This window comes from Labeo rohita, chromosome 9 (assembly GCF_022985175.1).
Source record: "Labeo rohita strain BAU-BD-2019 chromosome 9, IGBB_LRoh.1.0, whole genome shotgun sequence".
Lineage (NCBI taxonomy): Eukaryota > Metazoa > Chordata > Actinopteri > Cypriniformes > Cyprinidae > Labeo > Labeo rohita.
The window spans coordinates 23,694,783-23,720,967 of record NC_066877.1 but is presented as its reverse complement, the minus strand read 5'-3'; the positions used below and the strand labels follow the sequence as shown (position 1 = coordinate 23,720,967).

Here is a 26,185-nt window from a genome sequence, read left to right as displayed (position 1 = left end):
TGAGAGCTTGTGTATTTATGTATTGCTGCGTTTTTATTATGTGTCTGTATGTATGTTATAATATTCTAACTGTGTAAAAAAATGTATTTTCACTGAAATTTGCATTTTTCGTTGTTACTTCCAATCCACACACAAATAATAAAAAAATGACGGAACTTCACAAAATCCGTGATTCTCTACGGAGCGTTATCAATGTAACACACGTTTTATGCTAACCGCGGGCTTCAATCTACATACAGAGGATCAGTCTTACAAAACTCATTTTCAATCTATTACACTTGACAAGAATGACAGTTTTTTGTATTTGACAAACAGTACAATCACCATGAATCTTGACAGGCTTCGTAAAAGAGTGAGACACTACATTGATCAGGTAAGAAGAGGCAGTATATTTAGCATTACGACTGTAGCTTTAATTTGCTCACCAGATAAGAATTTTAAATTTATAAAGCCGTTAATATGACGCTACGTTATCGTAATATTGTAAAAAATGAAAACGGTAGAGTTAATACACGAAGTTCGGAACAACTGGGTGTATTTTTGAAGCTAGCCAGCTGACTTATGCTAACAGGTTTGAAAGCTTCTTAGTTTACATTTAAATAACCTAATTATTGGTTATTAATAGATATGACATCGTGTTGTTTTGGACTATTTTATTCTGAGATATAAATAATCTCTAAGAGGGTGTGTGCATGTCAAACTGCACTGATGTGGCTAGATGATCATCTACATCTGTTGATTGCTAAATAAAAAGTTTTATCTTCATAGTGAAAATATAGGTTGGTTGTAGTTTTTCCTCTATAATTATTGTATGATCTTGTTTTATAGCAACAGTATCAAAGTGCTCTGTTTTGGGCTGACAAAGTAGCATCCTTATCACATGGTAAGTATCTTCATCCTGAACACTGGATACTGTCAAATAGCAGTGGAAGTCTTAGATTAAATTCATATTTTGTGTTCATTAAATTATCTTGACTCTTAATTGCTTATTGGACTAATCCCAGACTCTTCAATCTCTTATAGAGGATCCTCAAGACATTTATTGGTTAGCACAGTGCCTTTTTTTGACAGCACAGTATCACAGAGCCTCTCACGCGCTCAGATCTCGCAAACTTGACAAGGTAGGAGATGTTGATTGATTGATAAAAGTCATTTCAATAGTTGCAGATACTCTTAGGCTTCCAAGTTGCAGTCCTTCACAAACCTAACTCGATAAAATAGTTGACACATCTGTATTTCCATGCTGGAAGAGTGCATTAATGCAGTAGAGTGAAGTAAAGAAATCATGTTCAAGGAAATTAATAAAGATATACATTGTTTGTTATTTATAACTTCATGTTCGGTTTTTGTTTCTCAGTTGTATGGAGCCTGTCAGTATCTAGCTGCAAGATGTCACGTGAGTATTTGCATTGATGTTATGAAAGTTTTATTTTATGCTTCACATAAAATAAAATATTGTGAGATTGCATATAAATGCATTATATACAATATAAACTACTAGTCAAAAGTGTAATAGTTGTAAAGTTTTTTGAAGAAGTCTCTTCTGCACGCCAAGCCAAGCACAGAGCAGTAATATTGTGAAATATTTTTACTATTTAAAATAGCTGCTTCCTATTTGAATATATTTTAAAATGTAATTTATTCCTGTGATCAAAGCTAAATTTTCAGCATCATTACTCCAGTCTTCAATGTCACAAGATCCTACAGAAATCTTATTTATAATATGGTGATTTGCTGTTCAAAAAACATTTATTATTACCAAAATTTAAAGCGGTTGAGTACATTGTTTCAGGATTCTTTGATACTTTTATTTCGCAAGGATGCTTTAAATTGAAGTAATGATAAAAGTCATTTGAAAATGTTTCTGAAGATTTCTATCTCACATAAATGCTGTTCTTCTGAACTTTCTATTCATCAGAGATACCTGAAAAAATTCTACTCCGCTGTTTTCATCATAATAATAATAATAAATGTTTTTTAAGCGGCAATTAGAATATTAGAATTATTTCGGAAGGATCATGTGACTGGAGTAATGATACTAGAAATTCATCTTTAAAATCACAGGAATAAATTACTTTTTTAAAATATATTCAAATAGAAAAGAGTTATTTTAAATAGTAAATTTTTCAAAATAAAATCTTACTGTTCAAAAACTTTTGACTGGTAGTAGATTTTTTCCCTTTTTTTGGGGAAATTTGTAAAATGGATTTTACAATGTCAATGTAAATAAACAAATGTACGAATGTCTGAAAATGTAATGAGATATCAAAATATTTAATATATGAACATACAATTACAATTGGTGGGGCGTTTGTGTAATTTTATGACTGATAGACCTTTTTTTTTTTTTTTTTTTTTTTTTTTTTTTTTTTTTTGAAAACGTAAGGAATAATCAGTGATTGTACTATTAATTTTTTTTTGAATCTGCAGTATGCTGCCAAAGAATATCAACAAGCTCTAGACATACTGGACATGGAGGAAGCAGCCAGTAAAAAAATATTGGAGAAGAATGTAAAGGAGGAAAATGGCTCAAGGGAAACCGCGAAGGAATGGGAAATGTCTCCTGCCTCAGTGAGCCTACCTCTTTTATTTAATCATTTAATTTATTCAGTCCAGGATCAAAACTGCATTGTTTTCTTTCAGATTTCTGGAACATTTTCTTAGCCATTGATTATGTTTATTATGTTTCATTTTTGAATTTAACGCTGTACCTGGATGAATGAGTGCAGCTGGTCTTTAGAAATAAACTTGGTATTTGAATGGTGTAACAGTTTGACAGGATCTTTTACTCCCTGTGGCCTTTTCTCTCAGATCAATAGTTCCATCTGTCTCCTGCGGGGGAAGATCTATGATGCCATGGACAACAGACCCCTAGCCACGTCTAGCTACAAAGAGGCCTTGAAATTGGACGTCTACTGCTTTGAAGCCTTTGACCTTTTGACGTCCCATCACATGCTGACCGCCCAAGAGGGTGAGAGAAGCTCTTCATATTTTCATTCAGTTTTTGAAATTCTCTGTTTTTGTACATAATGTGCTTACAGCCAAACAAAAATACATTTAAAACAGCAAAGCATGATGCTTTTCAGTTTTTGTTTAGTGTATTGTATTGTTCTCTGATTTTTACCTAAACTACCTGTCAAAAATGTTTTTAAAAAAAGTATCTTCTTCTTACCAACCATGCATTTATTTGATTATTTGAATATAGCAAAAACAGTACAATTTAAAAATATTTTTACTATTTAAAATAACTGCTTTCTATATGAATATATTTTAAAATGTAATTTATTCCTGTGATCAAAGCTAAATTTTCTGCATCATTACTCCAGTCTTCAGTGTCACATGACCCTTTAGAAATCAGCAGATTTGCTGTTCGAGAAACATTTTTTCTTATTATTATTATTATCAATATTTAAAACAGTTAAGTAAATTTTTTTTTCCCCCCAAAGATCAGCATTTATCAGAAATAAGAAGCTTTAGTAACATTATACACTATACCATTTAAAAGCTTGGAGTCAGTATATATATTTTTTATTATAAATTATAGAAATTAATACTTTAATTTAATTTAATTAATATTGATTTCTGAGGGATAATGTGACTGGAGTAATGGTGCTAAAAATTGAGCTTTGAAATCACAGGAAAAAATTACATTTTAAAATATGTTCAAATAGGAAACTGTTATTTTAAATAGTAAAAATATTTGTTTTAGCTGTACTTTGGATCAAATAAATGCAGAATTGGTGAGCAGAAGAGACTTCTTTAAAAACATTAAAATCTTACTGTTCAAAAACTTTTGCTTGTCATAAATGTATTCACTTGAAAGTCACTTTGGATGAAATATATACATGCTTTTAAATTCATAAAATGTTATTTTGTTTTAGAAAAAGATTTCTTGGATTCTCTGCCCTTAAGTCAACAGTGTACAGAAGAGGAAGTGGAATTGCTGCGTTTCCTTTTTGAAAATAAGTTAAAGAAGGTATGAGGGACTTTTTCTTCATCTGACGGTTAAATTAGGTAAAACATTTGTGTACCAAAAATGGTTTTCTATGATTTATATATGAAATAGCTTTGTTTGAACATTCACGTCATCACGTGGCTCAGATTCTGTTTATTATTTTCCTGATTTTGTTGTTTATCCTTCAGTTTAAAAAAAGAACATGCACAAATTACTGAGATTTTGAAGCACCTCTTTATTCAGTCAGTGGTATTGAAGTGCGCACTGAAGAGCTAATCAGCAGCTCTCCTTTTCCAGTATAACAAACCCAGCGAGATGGTCGTCCCAGAAATAGTCAATGGTCTCCAGGACAACTTGGATGTTGTCGTCTCCCTCGCAGAGCGACATTATTACAACTGTGACTTTAAAATGTGCTACTCACTTACGTCTATGTAAGTTTTCAAAACAGACGTTGGTTTCTAAGGTTTGGTTTGACATTTAGGGCAAGTTTGATATCCTCTGATGTTTTTTTTTAATGTAGGGTTATGGTGAAAGACCCATTTCATGCTAACTGTTTACCAGTGCACATAGGCACCCTTGTTGAGCTGAGCAAAGCAAATGGTATGAACTTAAATACTGATTTCAGCTTTAAGTGACACTTATTGTGGATTCATAACGTATATCATCTGTTGTCTCTTTAGAGTTGTTTTACCTGTCTCATAAACTGGTGGATTTGTATCCCAGCAATCCAGTGAGTTAGATTCTTTTTCATGACACAAGCTTCAGCTAAGTTTCATGTGATTGATTTCTCATCATTTCTTTATCTGTCAACCTTTTCAAGGTTTCGTGGTTTGCTGTTGGTTGTTACTACCTCATGGTTGGGCACAAAAACGAACACGCAAGACGGTATCTTAGGTATGACTGTTTTTTTTTTAAAGAAATGAATTACTTTATTCAGCAAGGATGCATTAAATTGGTCAGAAGTGACAGTAAAGACATTTCAAATAAATGCTGTTTAAACTTTCTAAAATATTAAACAACAAAACTGTTTTCTACATTTGATAATAAAAATAGTTTGAGCAACAAATCATAATGTTAGAAGAATTAGGAAGAAAACTGTAGTAACGGCTGCTTAAAAATTCAGCTTTGCCTGCACAGGAATAAATTACATTTTTAAATACACTACCAGTCAAATTTTTAATGTTTTTTTTTTTTTAAAGTCTCATCTGCTCACCAAGCCTGCATTTATTTGATCCAAAGTACAGCAAAAGCAGTAATATTGTGAAATACTTTTAATATTTAAAATAACTGCTTTCTATTATAATAGATTTTATTATTGTGATCTAAGCTAAATTGTATGCTGATTTGCTGTTCAAGAAACATTTTTTTTTATCAATATTTAAGATCAGCGTTTTTGTAAAAGAAAAAGGTTTTGTAACGTTACACACTATACCGTTCAAAAGTTTGGAGTATTTTTTTTTTGGGAAAGAAATTATAAAAATTAATACTTTCATTTAGCAAGGATGCTTTAAAATGATCAAAAGTGATGATAAAGACATTTATATGTTGCAAAATTTTTCTATTTCAGATAAATGCTGTTCTTCTGAACTTTCTATTCATCAAAGAAACCTGAAAAAAAATCTAATCGGCTGTTTCAACATATTAATAATGTGTTTTTTTTTTTGGTTTTTTTTTTAGCAGAATATCAGAATATTAGAATGATTTCTGAAGGATCATGTGACTGGAGTAATGATACTAAAAATTCAGCTTTGAAATCACAGGAATAAATTACATTTTAAATAGAAAATTTTTGGATTTTATGAATTTTACTTTGTTTGCTGTAGTCTGGATCATATAAATGCAGGCTTGGTGAGCAGAAGAGACTTCTTTAAAAAAAAATTAAGAATCTTACTGTCCAAAAATTTTTTACTGGTAGTGTATTTTAAATTCTAATATTTATAAAAAATTATATTTCATATATATCAATATTTAGTATTTCAGTTTGTACTATATTTCTGATCAAATAAATGCAGCCCTGGTAAGCATGAGAGAATTATTTCAATAACATTCAAATATTTTATTGAAATTGTCACGTAATGTTGTCTAACATACGTTGCTTACTAAGGAAGTCACTCATGTGTTTGAAAGAAATGTAACATAAGTAAATAAAGTATTGTAAACCTTTGCCCTGTTGTATAACTGCAGAGATTATGGGGGAAAAACTTTTTAGTGCTGATCCTGCAAAACTCAATTTCCTATAGAGGTCATTTTCGCGAAACGTGTTTCTGTGGTAAATCTGGCAAAAGGTTTCATAATGATGACAGATTTGTAGATGACAAAACTTGTGGTTAACTTCAAAATCCCCTTCTATAGTAAAGCCACCACGCTGGAGCGCACGTACGGACCGGCATGGATAGCATACGGTCACTCGTTTGCTGTGGAGAGTGAACACGATCAGGCCATGGCTGCGTACTTCACTGCTGCCCAGCTCATGAAAGGGTTTGTAGACCTTGTAATGGTAAAATTCATTAGGACAAGAATATTTGCCTCAAGTTTAGGCTAGGAAAAAAACATTCTCACCTGTTTGAGCAGATGCCACTTGCCCATGCTGTACATCGGTTTGGAGTATGGACTCACTAACAACCCCAAGCTGGCCGAACGTTTCTTTAGCCAGGCCCTCAGCATTGCGCCTGAGGACCCGTTTGTCATACATGAGGTAGCTGTGGTTGCCTTCCAAAATGGAGAGTAAGTGATTTAAAAAAAAAAAGCATTCACACTATATTCATCAGTTGTTAGTGGTTTGCTGATTGCACTTTGCTTTTTTGCAGTTATAAAACAGCCGAGAAGTTGTTTCTAGATGCTATGGATAAGATTAAGGCCATTGGAAATGAGGTAACCATCTTTTTGCGTCTATCATCTAGTTGTTTCTGGTCAAGACAGATCTTAGTCAGAGTAGATGGCCTAGCTAGTTCAGTATGATGTACTTTTGTTTCATCATTCAAGTAATGAAACAATGAAAATACCTCTTTACACAAACTTCCTGGTTTTCTCTGGGTCAACAGCAACTCATTTTCTTCTGTGTCATAATAAAATGTGTCTGTTCTCTATAGCATATTAACTTTTGGTACATGGTAAGAATCATACCTTTGTGAAATGTTCTGGTCTTTTTTTTTTGTTATTTCTGTTCAGGTGACAGTAGACAAATGGGAGCCGCTCTTAAACAATTTGGGTCACGTCTGTCGAAAATTGAAGTAAGTTGAAAGAATCCTGATTTCACTGTACTTTTTAGTTTTTAGTACATTTACTTTCGTTTTTCATGACCTACACTACCATTTCAAATATTTGGGTTTCAAAGAAACAAGTTTCTTGAGTGCCATATCAGCATATTACAATGTTTTCTGAAAGATCATGTGACACTGAAGACTGATGCTGACAATTCAGATTTGCCATCGCAGTAATAAGTTATATTTTAAAATATTTGTTTAAAAATGTAAAATATAATTTTAAATTATACAACATATAAATGCAGCTTTGTTCACTTGACATTTGACACAACCCAGACTTTTAAATGGTAGTGTATATAAACTATACTACATATTGGCAAATGTTGCAGCTAAAGTACCTCATTATATCCCAGTTAAAATAGGCGGGATTTGGGCCATAGTGACGCACTAGCCTGGAATTGTGACTAAAATGTATCTGCTTCTAAAATGATCAGGAGTGGCATTTTTAATGAAGAGCATGATCTGGGCATGGTCACATGGCATCCTTTCTCTCTTGTGTGTCTTGTTTTCTCCACTTTAATAGAGTGCTTGTTTTGTTCCGTCACTGTAGTGTTTCATGAATTATGCATGTCCGCCCACTGGATATCAAAGGGCTCACAATTCACACTTGAAGATCATTCCACTCCAGATTCTATAGTTATAAATGGCTCTTAAATTATGTCTTTTGTTTTTGTTTGTTTGGACTGTATTAATATAATGACTTGTACTAACATCCTGCAAACCTAGAAGAGAAGTCCACTTCCAAAACAAAGATTCACACATAATGTACTCATCCTCTTGTCATCCAAGATGTTCATGTCTTTCTTTCTTCAGTCATAAAGAAATTGTTTTTTGAGGAAAACATTTCTGCATTTTTCTCCATATAATGGACTGATATGGTGCCCCAGGTTTGAACTTCCAAAATGCAGTTTAAATGTGGCTTCAAACGATCCTAAATGCGGTTGTAAATGATCCCAGACAAGGAAGAAGGGTCTTATCTAGCAAAACAATCGGTTATTTTCATTTTAAAAAAATACAATTTAAATACTTTTTAATCTCAAATGCTCATCTTGCCCTTCTCTCCCTGAACTCTGTGTATTCTGACTCAAGACAGTTAGGGTATGTTGAAAAACTGTGACGTATTTTTTCCCCTCAACTTCAAAAATCATACATCGCTGCAGAAGTACCGACCCAGTCTTTGCAGTCTTTGAACATGCAAAGAAGATCAAACAACCTCAACAAAAAAGGTAAAATGTGATATAGGATGATTTTAAAGTTGAGGGAGAACATGAGATGTCATGAACAGGAACAAAAGATGAGCGTTTGGCGTTAAAAAGTATTTAAATTGTTATTTTTATTAAAATAACCGATTGTTATGCTAGATAAGTCCCTTTTTCTCGGCTGGGATCATTTGAAGCCGCATTTAAACCATTTTGGAAGTTCAAAATCATATCAGTCCATTATATGAAGAAAAATGCTGAAATGTTTTCCTCAAAAAACATAATTTCTTTACGACTGAAGAAAGAAAGACATGAACATCTTGGATGACAAGGGGGTGAGTACATTATATGTGAATCTTTGTTTTGGAAGTGGACTTCTTCTTTAATTCAGCTCAACACATGTTGTCAGTGTAATCTGTCAAAGTTACGGACGGCCTTTAGATTTTCCCGTCACTGATTTAAAAAAAAAAAAAAAAAAAAGAAATTCGGTCAATGACAGACAATTTTCGGTTAAGGCGACCTCTGATATATAGATATATAGATCTTCCAAGTATTTAAGCATTTAAAGCCACATCTGAAAACAACACGCGCATTGAGCATTTCATCTACGTGGAACTGAAACCTGAGCAAACATAAAAATGCCAACCCAGACCCAACCTCCCACACTGAAATGTGGAGAATTGATAATGTGGATTGTGTAGACTTTTAATTTCAAAGTTAATTTCAAAAGTAATTACAATGGCTTCAGAATAATTTTCCGCTGCCTCTATAGCTAGCTTGTCTAGACGTTTATCTGTTGCAAAATAGACAAAAATCAGGTCAGTGAATGCTTTCATCTTGTTTGTGTAGGAAATACGAACAGGCTCTTGAATACCACAGGCAAGCTTTGGTCCTCATCCCACAGAATGCCTCCACTTACTCAGCCATTGGTTACGTGCACAGCCTCATGGGAGATTTTGAGAGTGCCATCGACTACTTTCACACTGTGAGAATATATAACCACCACAATTTCTTGGTCAGTTTTTGAATCAGCCATGATGCACTTCAACACGTATAAATGTCTTCTTTAGGCACTTGGTCTTAAACGAGATGACACATTTTCTGTAACCATGCTGGGTCACTGCATTGAGATGTATATCAGCGATTCTGATGCTTACATTGGTAAGAAAACTATCTATGTGATGTGTATAAAGTAGGGGTGGGCGATATGACCAGTTTTGAAGCATACAAATGTGTGTATTTAACCGCTCAAGGCTTATAAAGTGGCAAAAATAACATTAAATACTCACATGCATATGTCTCAGACAGCACACGCATATAGCAAAATGAATTCTCTTTCGCTGCTGATTGCGTTAATCACTTAACATCACTTGTTTTTAAACCACAATGCTTAAAAACAAGTGCAAATGATACGTTCTATACCACAGCAACATCATAACCGCAAAAGAGGCGATACTCAATTCTCTTCCGGTTGACCGATTTCTGCCAATTAAGCCTACCAGTATATCGCCCGCCCCTAGTATGCAGCATCCAATTCATAAATTATAGATTCAAAGTGTCCTTGCAACTATTAAGTTGTCTTGTTTTCCAGGAACTGATATTAAAGACAAAGTGAGAAAGACCCTCAGCACGCCTGCACTAATGAAGATGCTCAACACTTCTGCCGACGGCAATGAGAGCAGAGCGCAGCCCGTAGAAGAGGTGAACGTGTGCCTGGAAACGCCGTCTTTCAACGCTGACAAACAAACCGATGCTTTCCAGCGCTTCCTCTTAGAATGCGACATGCACGAGAGCGACATGATGCTGGAGACGTCCATGTCTGACACCAGCACGTGATTGGGACCTACAAATGGGTCAGAGAGGAACTTTGAGCATGAGATGATGTTAGAATGTGACGCTGAAGAGATGACACACCCTCCCTCCATCCGCTGTGTCCTCTGTGTCGGACCCCTGTGGATTTTTTTTACTATGAATAAATGTAAAGAAGTGAATGCACAAGGGTTCGAATGATTTCATCAATAAACCCTGCATCCATATTTTTACACAGATTTGTGTATTGTCATTGGTGCGCTATTGAATCACCTGATTTGTGGGGTTGAGGCTGAACAAAATGTCCTTTTTACATTGTCTGTCAGACAATAACATCTGCTGACATTTGCATTTTTTTTATAGAACCGTGAGTTTAGTCAACCAAAGGAAGTTTGTTGCAGCGTCTTTGATTAGTGATTTTATCAGTTGTCACAAATCCGTCTAAAGATGAGAATGCAAGGAAATCTGTGCGTTTCTCTGTGCAAGACACCAAAATCAGCCCAAAGATTGATTAGAGACTTTGTAAATTTAAGGAACTTACTTTAGTTAAACCCTTTAGGTTGGTTTGTCCAACCAGATCAGTAGTGAAATGCAAGAATTTGATACTTAATATGATTTATGGGATAACAGTGTATGGTGCAGGTCAAAAGTTTGGAATAAATTTTAAAAATGTTTTTAAAATAAGTATCCTATGCTCACGAAAGCTGTATTTATTTGATAATGTTCTGAAATATTATTACAATTGTGAAGTCAAAAGTTTACATACACTCTCCAAAATGTTAATTATTTTACCAAAATAAGAGGGATCATACAAAATCCATGTTATTTTTTATTTAGTGTTGACCTGAATAAGATATTTCCCATAAAAGACGTTAACATATAGACCACAAGAGAAAATAATAGCTGAATTTATAAAAATGGCCCCGTTCAAAAGTTTACATACACTTGATTCTAAATACTGTTGTGTTGTTACCTGAATGACCCATAGCTGTGTTTTTTTTTGTTTGTTTGTTTTTTGTTTAGTTATAGTTGTTCATGAGTTTTTTTGTCTTGAACAGTTAAACTGCCCAAAAATCCTTTAGGTCCCACAAATTCTTTGGTTTGCAGCATTTTTGTGTATTTGAACTCTTGCATTAACTTTTTGAATTTAAAGATCAAAGTTTAACTTATTTAGTCTTCTAGGGGAACATGTAAGTATCTTCTGTAGCTTCTAAATGGCACTACTAAATGAAAAAAATATGATATTTAGGCAAAATAAGAAAAATGTACACATCTTTATTCTGTTCAAAAGTTTACACACCTGGCTCTTAATGCATTGTTTTATCTTCTGGAGGATCAGTGAGCATTTGAACCTTATGTAATAGTTGCATATGAGTCCCTCAGTTGTCCCTATTTTTTTTCTCATGTGGACTATATATATAAACGTATTTTATGTAAAATATCTTATTTAAGTCCGCACCAACAGCCTTGTGGTTAGCGCGTCGACCCGAGTTCGATTCCCGTCTCAAGGTCCTTTGCCGATCCCGCTTCTCTCTCTCTACCTAATACTTTCCTGTCATCTCTACACTGTCCTATCTGAATAATAAAGTAACAAAACAAGCCCCAAAAAATATAACTTCAAAAATATAAAGGAAAGAAATATCTTATTCAGGTCAGTACTCAATAAAAAAATAACATGCACTTTGTATGATATGAAGAATAAAATATGAAGGTGTTTTTATTCCAAACTTTTGGCCAAAAGTGTATGTTGATGTTACCACTGAAAGTTGTTCCTGTTTTTTTATTATTATTATTATTATTCGTTTAAAGCTCCTCTCAGGGGGTCATCAGGCACCTCCTCCCTAATTTTGCATCCAGGAACGTCATGGGGTCTTCAGATCGGCCCCTGAAGTAGAGCAGAAGTGTCTTTGTTTGTAGTCACTGAAATGTGCAGGCTGTGTCACACTGGATGCTCCCCAGATGGAAGCTGGCTTGTGAGCAGCAGAATTAGTCATGGGCTGCACACCATCCAAATCCAACATCACCTACTCGCACGTGCGCGTGAGTCGAGATCTGGACACCTGTTCCACATTTGTGCCCAGTTTAAAGAGCTCCGTTTCCACACCAGAGAGGCCTTCACCTCAGCTCTGTCTTGAGACGGCCAGCGGGAAGCAAACGTTTCTCAGTGGTAAGACATTAGATATTCTATATTACAACACCTTTAATGTGGATAGGGATACTCGGAGGAAATAATGTAGATAAATATAAGTAAAATTTGTAGAATGGATTTTGCTCCCACTTTCTACTTTAACTACTAAATAATAAAAATAAAATGAATGCTAGGAACACTGCATCTATTGTACGTAATTGTATGATGTATTGCAAATCATTTATGGTAAAGTTAAGGACAGGTGTAATCATAGATATAAAACTTTTTTTTAAAGTAAGTTTATCGTTGCTCGGTAAACTTTTGTAAATTTCATGGGCCAAATCCAGTCATTTTAATAGGAATCCGCACGATCTGGAGTCTCGCGTTAAATCGTCTAAGTTCCCAATCGTGGACGCGAATTCGCCAGTCTGTTGTTAGAAAGACATTTCTAAATGAGTTGTACTTTTACATCGCTATGTTATCGACAATAACTAATAGAAATTAAGCCTAAATTTCGATACTGTGATCACACCGTAATTGCATTGTATCAAATCTCACTTTGATTAAAGACAATTAATCAACATTAAAGTTGGTTAAAGACACTTAATATAAAGTGGGTCTGATACTTTTGTAGATTAAACAATTATGATAGCCTAATCGTTTAGATTTATATACACATACATATATTTTGCAGGTAATTGAATGGATTAATGCTTTTGGAGAAAGATGATGGATTTGCTGATGGATGCTTTTGCAGATGTGACTAAAATAGAATTTGTGCAAGTAAATGGTTGGAGATACTTTTTGCATATGGATTAATGAGAGGACTGATAATTTTACAGATATATCTGAGATACGTAGATTGATGGACAAAAACATTTGTTTAGATAAATAAATGGGTGGATAGTGCTTTAGCAAAAAGATAGATGGAGAGAATGAATGTCTCCCTTTGCAGAGAGGTTTTTTTGTCATAAGGATGAATGCAGATGGATAGATCAATTTGCAGATACATAAATGGACATACAGACATGCCTTTCATACAGATGGATTTATATATTTGCAGATAAATACAGGTCTAGCTTTGGAAAGATAGACAGATGGATAGAGGATAGTGACCCTGGACCACAAAACCAGTCATAAGTAGCACAGGTATATTTGTAGCAATAGCCAAAAATACATTGGATATGTCAAATTTATCGATTTTTCTTTTATGCCAAAAATCATTAGGATATTAAGTAAAGATCACGTTCCATGATGAAGATATTTCGTAAATTTTCTACTGTAAATATATCAAAACTGTATTTTGAATTAGTAATGGGCTATGCATTGCTAAGAACTTCATTTAGACAACTTTAAATGCGATTTTTCTCAATATTTAGATTTTTTGGCACCCTCAGATTCCAGATTTTCATATTGTTTCTCGGCGAAATATTGTCCTAACAAACCATCAATTGAAAGCTTATTTATTCAGAAAAACAAACGACAAAAATGACCCTTGTGACTGGTTTTGTGGTCCAGGGTCACATATATTTGCAGCTAAATATATGTCTAGCTGTGGATTCGCAGAAGGTTGGGTTAATATATAGACGAACGGATAGACTTTTAGGTTACATTTTTGAATAAATATAGGCTAATATCGGTATAGATGGATTGATCTTAATGGATGAATTGTGCTTTTATCACACGGATGGATAGATACTTTTGCAGATAAATACAAATATACGTGGATAGATACGTTTTTAGACTGTGGTCTTGTGTTTCCTGCAGTTCCTAGTCGTGACTGTTACGGGCGCTCCGTGAGTCAGCCCAGCAGCCCGGACGTATGGAGCACGGTAAGCACCGGCAGCCCGTTCGGTCCGGATCGACCATGCGTACAGCCGAGCTGCACAGACAGCGACTCCGAGGACGACAACGCGCCTCCCGGCGCTAAACGATGACAGTCATGGTCGTCGTTTTTATACCCCACCCTAGCTGAAATGAAGGGATTTGTTGTATCCAAAACAAACGCCAAACTTGAGTAATATATTTGTATCTCTCTAGTATCTAAATCAAAAGATGAACCAAATATATAATGTCCAAACAACCATATTCTATTTATCTTTAAAAGAATGTAGCAGTGCTTCACATTTCTGTTCTATAAACAAAATGCAACGGTAACACGTTACCCTTGAAATGACAAGAAGAGAATAAACGCCAACGTGCAAGCCTCGCGGTATTTGGGAGAATTCCCGCGAGAGTTTGCGGATTTCGGACAGCGAAGAGGGCGAAATGGAGATATGAGGTCTGAAAAGGAGCAGAGGACAGGAAGCAGGGAGCGAGGCAGCGTCGAGATCCAGTTCAGGGATTGTCAGAGGGAGCAGGACAACGTCGCGGTGAACCCGAAGCACAAGGAGGAGAAGAAGGAGGTCTTCACCAAGGTAAGTGGCGCAGTTGTTTGGTAGGTTGGGAGAGTGTGATGATGATGATGATGATGGAGGGAACGGGATTCAGCACCATAGACAGCGAAAACGCAGGACAGCCAAGTGAAACGAATATCCCTGTAGCATCACATCTAACACAAATGCATTCATGCACAGTTGGATTAAATTGATTTAATAGTTCAGGCGTTGAATATTTATATGCATATATAATTTTATAAAAGAGCACAGTCAATGGTGCATTAGAGACATTAGAAAATTGTCATTTTTAATTTTTATAAATAGCCAGTGTGTGTAAAGGGATAATTCTGCCTTACTCACACTCATGTATGACTTACATTTATGGAACACATAGAAAATTTAAATAATGTACTGTTCGTTCTTTTCCATGCATTTGCAATTCATGGGGACGGGATTTTTAATCATTAAAAATGACACGAAAACACTATAAAAACATTCAGTTTAATTCATGCACAGGGATTTTGGACTCCTCAACATTATATTGTCATGAGTGAAGAAATGCTCAGCACTAATATTTTATCTCTTTTTGTCTCTTTTGCAGTGTTTTACACACATCATGGCATGTTCGTTTATGTCTTTGCAATTTTATTTCTAATATTTGCAACTGTTATTTTGCAAATGTGGGTGCTGATCTTGCTTTTGACGTGGATGATTTTTTAGTGCAATTTTCTTTATACATGCTTCTTTTGATATAGGTTGTCATACGCCGATTGCCACCCAGTTTATCAAAAGACCAGCTTGAAGAGCATCTGAGTCCTCTTCCATCTTTTGACTATTTTGAGTTCTTCCCTGCTGATCAGAGGTATCTTTGGTTTGTGTTTATGAATATACTGTGATCCTGAGCACTGTCAGCATCTTATACATGTATGTGTCTTTATATATTTATTCTACGCAGCTTATACCCGCATCTCTTCTCAAGAGCATACATCAACTTCAAAAACCCAGAGGATATCATTATTTTCAGAGATCGCTTTGATGGTTATGTATTCATTGACAATAAAGGTTATTCATGTTCCTCTTTTTACCATTTAATCTCCCCTAATCTAGTTCATAGTTGTAACTATAATAGTGGTAATATAAATGGCTTATATTGAGGTTCATAAAATGTGAATGTACTATTTGTTTTATATTTTTAAATTTAGGCCAAGAGTATCCAGCTGTCGTAGAATTTGCACCATTTCAGAAGGTTTCCAAGAAAAAGTTAAAGAAGAAAGATGCTAAAGCAGGAACTATTGAAGAAGGTATTTACAATTTTGAATTTATAAAACATTATTTATATTATTTATACATTTCAAGTATTCATAAAAAGTGGCTTTACTGAGTCAAATATATACTAAATAAACGAATAAATTAAAAACACTTCTATTATCTCCATTTAATTTTGTTTTCAGACCCAGAATACAGGCGATTTCTGGAAAACTATTCTTGTGATGAGGAGAAATCAATGGCCAATCCCGAAACACTATTGGGAGAGATTGAAGCTAAAACCCGAGAACTCATAGGTACTGTTTTGGAAATTTTTGTAGATAAATATATGTCCAGGACATATATTTAATGGAGAAGTATTACATATAGGACATCATAGGACAAGTATTATGAAGCTGGTCTTAGTTCATTTTGATTATAACACTTTTTGATGTTGAAAACAGTCTGGTAGGATAATTTGTAATGGGCTGCTGTGGGTTTATGGGAATAGAGGTTTTGAAGGGATAGTTCACCTAAAAGTGACCTTATGATTACCTCATGATTTACTCAACCTTAAGGCATCCTAGGTGTATATGACTTTCTTCTTTCAGATGAATACAATCGGAGGTATATTAAAGGGGTCCTATTATGCTCTTTTACAAAGTCTTGATTTTGTTTTGGGGGTGTACTAAAACATGCTTTCATGCTTGGTGGTTTGAAAAACACATTATTTTTAACATAATTTACATTATTACAATACATCTCTCCCAGCCTGGCAAATAAGGCTCGATTAGTTCCGGGCCCGCCTTCCGAAAAACAAAATGTGTTGTGATTGGTTAGCTGTCCAAGTGTGTTGCGAATGGTGAACAGCTTAGACGGTGTTTCAGTAATGCCACGCCCCTTGTCGAAGAAGCAAGTTCTGTGTACAACTGTTAGCGCAAGCTGATTAAAGTGATTTTTACGTTTTAAATTTAAATCGATTCACTACAGGAGGCCTTTATTAACCCCCTGGAGGAACATCATCACTGATCAGCCTAGCCTATTCTAGTGCAAGTTTATGCATTTTAAAAAACACTTGCGTTATAAGTTAAGCTATCTACACTGTATGATGAATAAATCTCTTACCACACACTGCACACATCTGCGGCGCGTTATGGCTCCGACGCGCAACCAGAGTAGGCTGTGGCTTCGGCATGTGTTTCGACCCCCTGTACTGCACACGTCTGCGGTGCGTTACAGCTCTGGAGCGGCCACTCTAGTCAATGCTTGTGTTTATACCTGCCGTGCTGCGGCTCGTTGAAGTGGCTCTCTGTGCTGCATCGCTAAAGTTAGGCTAATCCCCCACCTCGTCCCTACCCTCCCTCCAACAATTAGAATTTCCGTGGGCAGGATTTATTTTAATGATATTCTAATGGTCCACGTTGTCACATCATTGCATGCGGAAAACAAACTTTGTAGTCCAAAGGAGTCGTTCGTTGTAGTTCTTGAAAAGGGATTTTTTAAAAACGAAATATCTCCTTTTAGAGTGGACTTTGAGATTTGTAACTTTTTAGATCTTTGTTATGCCCAAAGATACACACCACACACTGACTAAAGTTCAAAAAATGAAAAACCATAATATCACCCTTTTATTTTAAAGGGGTCATCGGATGCTAAGTTCACTTTTACATGCAGTTTGAACATTAATGTGTGTTGGCAGTGTATGTACAAATCTACCCTATAATGATAAAAATCCATGCAGTGGTTTTTAATTAATCTGTAAAAATAATATTCCCTTTTTCAAATCGAGCCGTTCTCAGATGCCTGTCGTTGTGGCGTCATACCCACAGAGGGTCTTAATGAAAAGTCTGTAATATACCCGCGATAGTTTATTGACATGAGCGTTTTACCTCAGATCAGCTGTAACAGTCCGTCCTCTTTGTTTCGATGCCGGAGCAGGGATCTACGTTAGACAAGAATATCTCATTGAGCGATTGAGGTGTTGTGTTGCTGGATGTAATAATGAACATAGTGGTCGTCATTTACTCCCGACATCTGAGCTGCAGTGGATTACGTTTGTTTGTGAAGGGAATGCACCTCCCGATCTACATATATCCGTCTATGTTCGCGCGAATCATTGATGATCCAGTTCCACTTACAGCAGAAGTGAGTATAAGGGTTTTTTTTAGCAAGTTTAGCAGCTAAATGCGGCTAAAGTAAAAAGGCTCGTCTCTCCACAGAGAGAAGAGAGGGGCGTGGTGAGCAGAGCTCATTTGCATTTAAAGCAGCCTTGATCAGAATGAGATGTTTTTTGCAGAGCTTATTTTGGCAAGGTAAAAAGGGTGTTGTTTTACCAAAGTATATTATAGACTTTTCATTAAGACCCTAAAGAATCATATCAACTTGTGGAAAATGGGCATCCGATGACCTCTCTAAAAAATGTTGTGGCTCTTCCAAGCTTTATAATGGCAGTGAATGGCTGTTGAGATTTTGAAGTCCAATTAAGTGTGTCCATCCATCAAGTGCTCCACACAGTTTCTAGGGGCTAATGAAGTGAATCGATGCATTTGTGTAAGAAAAATATCAATATTTACAACTTTAAAAACCGTAATCTCTAGCTTCCACTGTGTGTTCATGAGAGAGTGGTGTTCCAGTGAAAGATGTAGGATGTAGGTGTAGCGCAAGCACCGTTGAGAATATGCTAGTCTCGCGAGAACCAAGCTTTGTTCACAGCAAAGGAAAACCAGTTTCCTCTTGGACATTTTTCTTTACAAATCCTCATTTTGTACTTCTAATTTGTGACCGCTGTCTGTCATGAACGTGCGTACGACAGTAAGCTAGAGATTGCAGTTTAAAAAGTTATAAGCATGGACATTTTTTTACACAAATGCATCAGTTTGCTTTAGAAGGCCTTTATTAACCACCTGGAGCTGTGTGGAGTACTTTTTATGATGAAAGGATGCACTTTATTAACTTCAAAATCTCAACAGCCATTCACTGACATTTTTAATATAACTCTGATTATATTCATCTGAAAGAAGAAAGTCATATACACCTAGGGTGAGTAAATCATGAGGTAACTTTCATTTTTGGATGGACTATGTCTTTAATGAATGATTAAAAACATGTGGTGAACAAATTGCTCTCTATAAACTGAGATCTATTTTCTCTCCGTGTGACCTTATTTGTAGCCAAAAGGACAACACCCTTGCTGGAGTACATCAAAAACAAGAAATTAGAGAAACAGGTAAGAGCACCATCTGAATGTATGTTATAGACTATAATTTGGCCTTGTATATACACAATCCTTTTCAATTCTAGAGAATAAGAGAGGAAAAAAGAGAGGAGAGGCGAAGGAGGGAACTGGAAAAGAAGCGACAGAGGGAAGAGGAGAAGCGAAAGCGCAGAGAAGAGGAGAGACGAAAGCGAAAAGAGGCTGAAAAGCAGAAGAAGCTATCTGAAAAGGAGATAAAAATCAAGGTATGACTTAACACCCCATCACATCCTGAAGATGACAGGTTTTCACCCGTGGTTATCAACCAGTCATTACATGAGATCTGCATACGGACTCCTTTAGCTTTTGAAGAAGTGTGATCGAGACGATGACGTGGACTCAGACAGACTGAAAGATAAAGGAGACAGTGGAGAGACAGAGAAGAACAGATGGGAAAAGCAAACAGGACACACCAAGTCAAAGGATTCCAAGGATAAGTAAGAGCCACCTAAACTCCACCCCTTTCTTGCATTTTTTAAAGGGCATCTTGTGCCATCTAGTTTCCCCAAAAATGAAAATTCTGTAATTTATTACTCACCCTCATGTCGTTTCAAACCTTCATGACCTTCATTCATCTTCGAAACACAAATTAAGATATTTTTGATGTAATCCAAGAGCTTTCTGACCTTTCATAGAGTCGTGGCATTCAAAGACTGACTCAAAGATGAACGTGCGTCAAAGACTGACACAAAAAAGAAGAAATTGTAAAATGGAGTCGTTATTTTTGTTTCTTTGCATACAAAATGTATTCCTGTAGCTTCATAAAATGAAGGTTGAACCACTGATGTCACATGGACTATTTTAACAATGTCCTTATCCAACTTTCTGGGCCTTGAACATGGTAGTTGCGTCTATGCAGGGTCAGAAAGCTCTCGGATTTCATTAAAAAGATCTTAATTTGTGTCCCAAAGATGAATGAAGGTCTTACGAAGGGTTTCGAATGAAATGAGGGATTAATTAATGACAGAGTTTTAATTTTTGGTTGAACTAACCCTTAAAGGCACAAGATCAAATCACGCTGATAACATGATCATCAGATTTTGCTGATTTTTCATGTTAAGTTACTTTTGGACACCACTGTATATGCATGTTTTTATAAAGTCATATTGAAGTGGCTGAATTCATTAAATGAGCTCTCTTTCGTAGTAGGAGTCAAATCGAGAGTGACAAGGAGCAGCGGGAAGGTCACGGCCGTCGGCAGAGGGACAAAGAGCATCGCGGCAGAGACGAGGAGCGCAAACGACAGAGGCATCACTACGAATTTGACAAGTTCATGCGGCGCAAAGAGGAGACCAAATGGGGCAAAGGCTACTGTCAGGACAGAGCCAAGAAAGACCAACACCATGGCTATTCTTACTGCCCAGAGACCGGAGACAAACTGGGCAAAGAGGACCGAGAAGACATGGGCAGCAGGAAAGAACGGATTCGCAATAAGGTAAATAAAAGCTAACAGAGTAGCGATATCTCAGCCACAGTCCATTTGCAGCTCTGGTTGTGGTATTATGTACAGTTATTGTCATCAGTCAGTTTGTCCGGTCTGTGTAGCAGATGAATCCACTAATGCATTCAGTATTTACATCTGTAGTTGATTTATACATCATTATGTTTGTGGGAAATGCCATACGAATCTGCCTCCCACTAGGGGCTTTCAATGCAGCCTACACTGATGTGTTGAGGTAGTTAGGTGTAATTTGGCTGTTGGCAATATTATTGACGGAAGACAACGTGTCTCTCAGTCTGTGTTAGTGCATCAGGAGAAAAGGACTTCCCAGTCTGAGGGGCCAGACCAGATAGGAGGGGCTCTGCCAGCAAAGGTACAGCTAGTTTTTGAGCCTTTCTACCCACGGGAGGGGATGCTACACATGCTGTTTACTGAGAGGCCCCGCACCTTACAGTGCCAGGCGTACTTGCTGACAGCAGAATCTTGCTAATGCTGTAATGGCACAGATGAGGAGCGGTTCCAAATAGAAGAAGCTTATACAACTGAAAACTACGGCTCTGTTCCAAAATGTAGTGAGTTGCCAACATGGGCAGCATTTTAGGGCATCGTATGCATCTTGCTCCCAATGTAGAGGTGGTGCAAAAATAGTTCTTATTTGTGACCCAGGACCACAAAACCAGTCAAAAGGATCAGTTTTTTGAAATTGAGATTTATACATCATCTGATAGATCCTTGTTAGGATAGGACAATATTTGGCCGAGATACAACTATTTGAAATTCTGGAGAAAATCGTCCTTAAAGTTGTCCAAATAAAGTTCTTAGCAATGCATATTACTAATCAAAAATTACGTGTAAGTTTTGATATATTTATAAAATATGTGACCCTGGACCACAAAACCAGTCATAAGGGCCAATTTTTCAAAATTGAGATTTATAAATAATCTGAAAACTAAATATATAAGCTTTCCATTGATGTGTAGTTTGTTAGGACAATAGGATAGGACAATATTTTGCTGAGATACAACTATTTGAAAATATGTAATCTGAGGATGCAAAAAAATCTAAATATTGGGAAAGTCACCATTAAGTTGTCCAAATAAAGTTCTTAGCAATGCATATTACTAATCAAACTACTCTAAGAATTTTACAAAATATCTTCATGGAACATGATCTTTACTTAATATCCTTAGGATTTTTGGCATAAAAGAAAAATCGATAATTTTGACCCACACAATGTATTCTTGGTTATTGCTACGTTTAATAATCTATGGTTATTGTACCTGTGCTACTTAAGAATGGTTTTGGGGTCCAGGGTCACATTTTATATTTACATTTACATTTAGTCATTTAGCAGATGCTACAAATGAGGACAATGGAAGCAAACAAAACCAACAAAAGAGCAATAATATGTAAGTGCTGTGACAAGTCTCCGTTAGCCTAAAGGTTTTTATATATATATATGTATGTATATATGTATATGTATGTATATATGTGTATATATATAACAAATAAAAAGAAAACAAATAGAAATAGAATAAATAGAAATCAAATATATTAAATAAGTCGGAAGAACAGAAGAAGAATAGAGAAGTGTTAGAGTGTCATTTTTATAACAAATTAAAAGAAAACATGTAGAATAGAGAAAATAATAACTGCATTGAGCTCAGGGATGGGAAAGGTCCATTTAAGATGGCTGACAAGAAATGTATAAATAAGATTGAACAAATCAATTAAACCGTAAATTCTTAACAAATATTTACGATTCTGCCACACTAATTTCAGGGGGAGAAAATCCATTCAAGATGGCAGATTAAGCAAGAGAAATGTAAATTGTAAATATAGTTTTAAAATGTATAAATTAGATTCAACAGCTCATTTAAACCTGGAATTGAATAATACATAAGATTCTGCTTTTTCAGAGAAAATAAATCCATCCTAGATAGTGGACGAGGCATGAGAAATTATAATTATAGTTAATTTCAACATTGCTTTTAAACCTGAAAATAAAAAGTTTAAGGACTTTAAAATGCAGCTGAAGTCAAACACCTTACAGAATCTGCAAAATGTTAATTATTTTACCAAAATAAGAGCATGCATGTTATTTTTAATTTAGTACTGACCCAAAAAAGATATTTCACATAAAAGACGTTTACACAGTCCATAAGAGAAAATAATGAATTTATAAAAACGACCTTGTTCAAAAGTTTACATATGCTTTATTCTTAATACTGTGTTGTTACCGGAATTATCCACAGCTGTGTTTTTTTGTGTTTAGTGATAGTTGTTCATGAGTTGTTCATGAAAATCTGCATTTTTGTTTTTGAACCCTTTGCAACAATGACGATATAGATTTAGGATCCATCTTTTCACACTGAGGACAACTGAGGGACTCTTATGCAACTATTACAGAAGGTTCAAACACTCACTGATGATTCAAAAGGAAAAACGATGCATCAAGAGCCGGGGGGTTTTTGTGTACATTTTTCTTATTTTGCTTAAAAATTTTTTTTTTTCATTCATTTAGTACAGCCCTTCAGAAGCTACAGAAGATACTTACATGTTTCCCAGAAGACAAAATAAGTTAAATTTACCCTGATATTCAAATTCAAAAAGTCTTCACTCCCCGGCTCTTAATGCATTGTGTTTCCTTCTGAAGCATCACTTAGCGTTTGAACCTTTTGTAATAGTTGCATATGAGTCCATCAGTTGTCCTCAATGTGAAAGGATGGATCTCAAAATCATAGTCATTGTTGGAAAGGGTTAAAAAACATAAAAATGCTGAAAAACCTTAAGAATTTTTCTAAAAAACAGCAGGCAGTTTAACTGTTCAGGACAAACGAGGGACTCGTAAACAACCAAAAAAAAAAAAAAAACCTGAATCATTCAGGCAACAACACAGTATTAAGAATCAAGCGTATGTAAACTTTTGAACAAGGCAATTTTTTTTATAAATTCAACTATTATTTTCTCTTGTCAAATAGACAGTAAATAGCATTTCACTTGGTTTTGGAACAGATCCTACATGTATATAGAAGAATACATATAATGTTGCACATTGAAATGCTTACATGCTGGATTCACTTTATACATTTTAGTAGTCATTTAGCAGATGGTTTTCTCCAATACACTTATTTCAGAAGTGATGATAGCAACAGTAGTCCAGTTACTACTGGCCCTGAGTTTTAGCCATTATGTGTCACCCCCATCACCACCACCACAAACCGTTACTATATTAAATGCAAACAAGCGCATAACAAATACCACTGCAGTATAATGTTTTTGTTATGAACTAAATGGATTTTGAGGGGCTGTCAGTAGCTAGTTGTCTAAGTGAAATGTGATTCATACGGGGACGTATTTTTTTTCTTGACTAGCCTGTAATCTATGTTTGTGGTATGAAATATGAATGTATTGCTTTTGTCTCTTGTGTCTTACTCATTTCACGGCACAGGACCGACCGGCAATGCAGCTGTACCAGCCTGGTGCTAGAAACCGCAAGCGAATGGGCTCTGGGAACAAGACATTTGACTTTCCACCAATCTCTCCTGAACACGGTGGAGAACACTGCTACAAGACGGTCATAGGTACAGGCTCAGAGAAGAGTGCAGACGAGTGAAGAAAAAAGCAAGACAGGAAGAAGTCTACTTTAGGAAGCGAGGGTTGTGCCAGTATTGAAAGAACACTTAACTTCTACCTTGTTTTCTGTCTTCTGATGTGTGAGTATAGTGCACTGAAATCCCCTTTATACACAAAGTCTACAGTGTCATAAATTCTTCTGTACGCTTATAAAGGATTCACACCACTTCATTGACAAAAATACCTCATTATTTACAGAGATCAGATTTGTATGCCTTTTGTAGTGCAAGAAATGGATTCCGTTAAATGAGAATATAGATATATATAGATTTTACTGTAAAGAAAAGCAGTGTGTTGTGAAATCTGTATTTTAAATATATGTAATGTGGGATGGGGAACAGAGACATATTTTTTCTTTAGGATATAAAAATGCTACACTGTATTAATAAAACTTAAATTTAAGCATGCAACTCTTCATTTCACATTTTCACACTGTAATGCCTTTGAATGATGCCTCTATTGTCCCTGACGTGTATACATTGTGGCTTTTCTATATTAAGAAATACAACAGGATATAGCAAATTTCAGAGCGTTGTTTTACCTGCGGGCCAAGAAGAACAAAATTGTTTGTTAAAATCGTCTTCTGTTAGGTCAAATAACATGTTTTGTGATATTTCTAACCAATGCGCATGTTTTTGCAGTCATTCAGTGGTGGGAGGCTACATGGGGTCACATGCCTTACCTTTGATTTGCACTTAAAGATCCCTTCTGTTATTAAATAGCCTACAAAAATACAGTTTTTAAAATCATTGCTGAGTCCAACAAAAAAGTGAACTCTGTAGAATATATTAAAAATGTGATATTGTATTTGATGGATTGACCATTTGTGTACAATAAAGATATATGATTATATAAAGTGTTATTTGAATTATTTTTATTTTACTTTAGACATTTAAATTTGTAACATATCACTTTGATGAAATTCTGAGATTCTATAATTCAGTATTTTTAGGTCATTAAACATGGGAATAATTCCAAAGATAACAGACCAAGTTGCAACATAATAACCATAGTTTCTCTTGTGCAGCTAAATCACAATTGAAACAATACAAAGCCTGGATTTCTTAAGATTTATTGCTTTTGCTTGCAAAACAGCTCAGCAGCCAAAGTCTGCTCTTAGTGAGTCAACTGTAAACCAGAATCAGTTTGGACTGAAAAGACAGAAATTAATCTAATTTGCAGTTTCTCATACTACATCTTTAGTTCCCACACTTTAAGACTGAGAAAACAAGTCATAATGTCTTCCTGTGCCAGTCGCGACATGACTTATTACCTCTAATTTTACTTCTTAGGCTGTTTTTTTCATACCTATCACCACTGCTTTCCTTTTTTTCAGTGAAGAATATAAAGACTAATGATGGTAAGTGTGATAAATGCAAGTGAGCTGTCACTAATGACAGTTATCTTATACGATCAGTACTGAAAACAAATAGCAGTTCCCCTTATTCCAAAATAAAACGGGTATTTTAGGTTAGTGTGTTGTCTAGTAAAATGTGTGAATAATCGACATAAAAGTCAAGCTCACAATGCAAACAGGAAACAAGTTCACAGGTATGACGCTGATAAAACCCCCCTGAACGAGTTTCTGCATTACAGTTTCCTTTTTTTGTTTTTCTTTTGTAAAAATTCATGAATAAATTCTTTCTTTCTCTTTCTATTTATATCCACATGGGATTTTACAGGCCTGACCAAAGAAACAATGAAGCATCTGTAAGTTAACTACTAAAAATGTTGGCACATCTCAAAAGTGAATTGCTCATTTCTCTGTTTGATTGGGTGGGACCCCTCAGAGTACTTGTGCTTGGCGTGAGGAAAGGTGTGTGCCTTTATTTTATTGGTTTATGTGGCATATTGCCTTCACCACATCCTACCACATCA

General features: G+C 35.4%; 2 protein-coding genes across 4 annotated transcripts; both read left to right on the top strand.

Annotated features, from left to right (window-relative positions):
• The first annotated feature begins 91 nt into the window (after positions 1 to 91).
• cdc16 (cell division cycle 16 homolog (S. cerevisiae)) lies at positions 92 to 10,463 on the top strand. Its single transcript, XM_051118903.1, has 18 exons — positions 92 to 373; positions 829 to 883; positions 1,024 to 1,121; positions 1,358 to 1,396; positions 2,431 to 2,571; positions 2,812 to 2,971; positions 3,882 to 3,976; positions 4,253 to 4,386; positions 4,476 to 4,555; positions 4,636 to 4,685; positions 4,776 to 4,849; positions 6,308 to 6,433; positions 6,527 to 6,679; positions 6,763 to 6,826; positions 7,124 to 7,185; positions 9,267 to 9,402; positions 9,488 to 9,578; positions 10,009 to 10,463. Exons 1-18 carry the CDS (start codon positions 209 to 211, stop codon positions 10,251 to 10,253), a joined length of 1,968 nt encoding a protein of 655 aa, XP_050974860.1. The 5' UTR covers positions 92 to 208; the 3' UTR covers positions 10,254 to 10,463.
• A 1,680-nt stretch (positions 10,464 to 12,143) lies between these two features.
• Positions 12,144 to 25,163, top strand: upf3a (UPF3A regulator of nonsense mediated mRNA decay). 3 transcript variants are annotated; one of them, XM_051118905.1, is made up of 12 exons: positions 12,144 to 12,393; positions 14,122 to 14,771; positions 15,488 to 15,594; positions 15,688 to 15,794; positions 15,935 to 16,033; positions 16,184 to 16,294; positions 19,148 to 19,203; positions 19,278 to 19,436; positions 19,534 to 19,667; positions 20,380 to 20,665; positions 20,967 to 21,044; positions 24,123 to 25,163. In XM_051118905.1, the coding sequence occupies exons 2-12, from the start codon at positions 14,631 to 14,633 to the stop codon at positions 24,285 to 24,287; spliced, it is 1,443 nt and encodes a 480-aa protein (XP_050974862.1). In that variant the 5' UTR covers positions 12,144 to 12,393; positions 14,122 to 14,630; the 3' UTR covers positions 24,288 to 25,163. The 3 variants fall into 3 exon arrangements, with proteins under 3 accessions (XP_050974862.1, XP_050974861.1, XP_050974863.1); XM_051118904.1 differs by having other exon boundaries at positions 12,146 to 12,393; positions 20,377 to 20,665; XM_051118906.1 differs by lacking the exon at positions 20,967 to 21,044 and having other exon boundaries at positions 12,146 to 12,393; positions 20,377 to 20,665.
• The last annotated feature ends 1,022 nt before the right edge of the window (positions 25,164 to 26,185 follow it).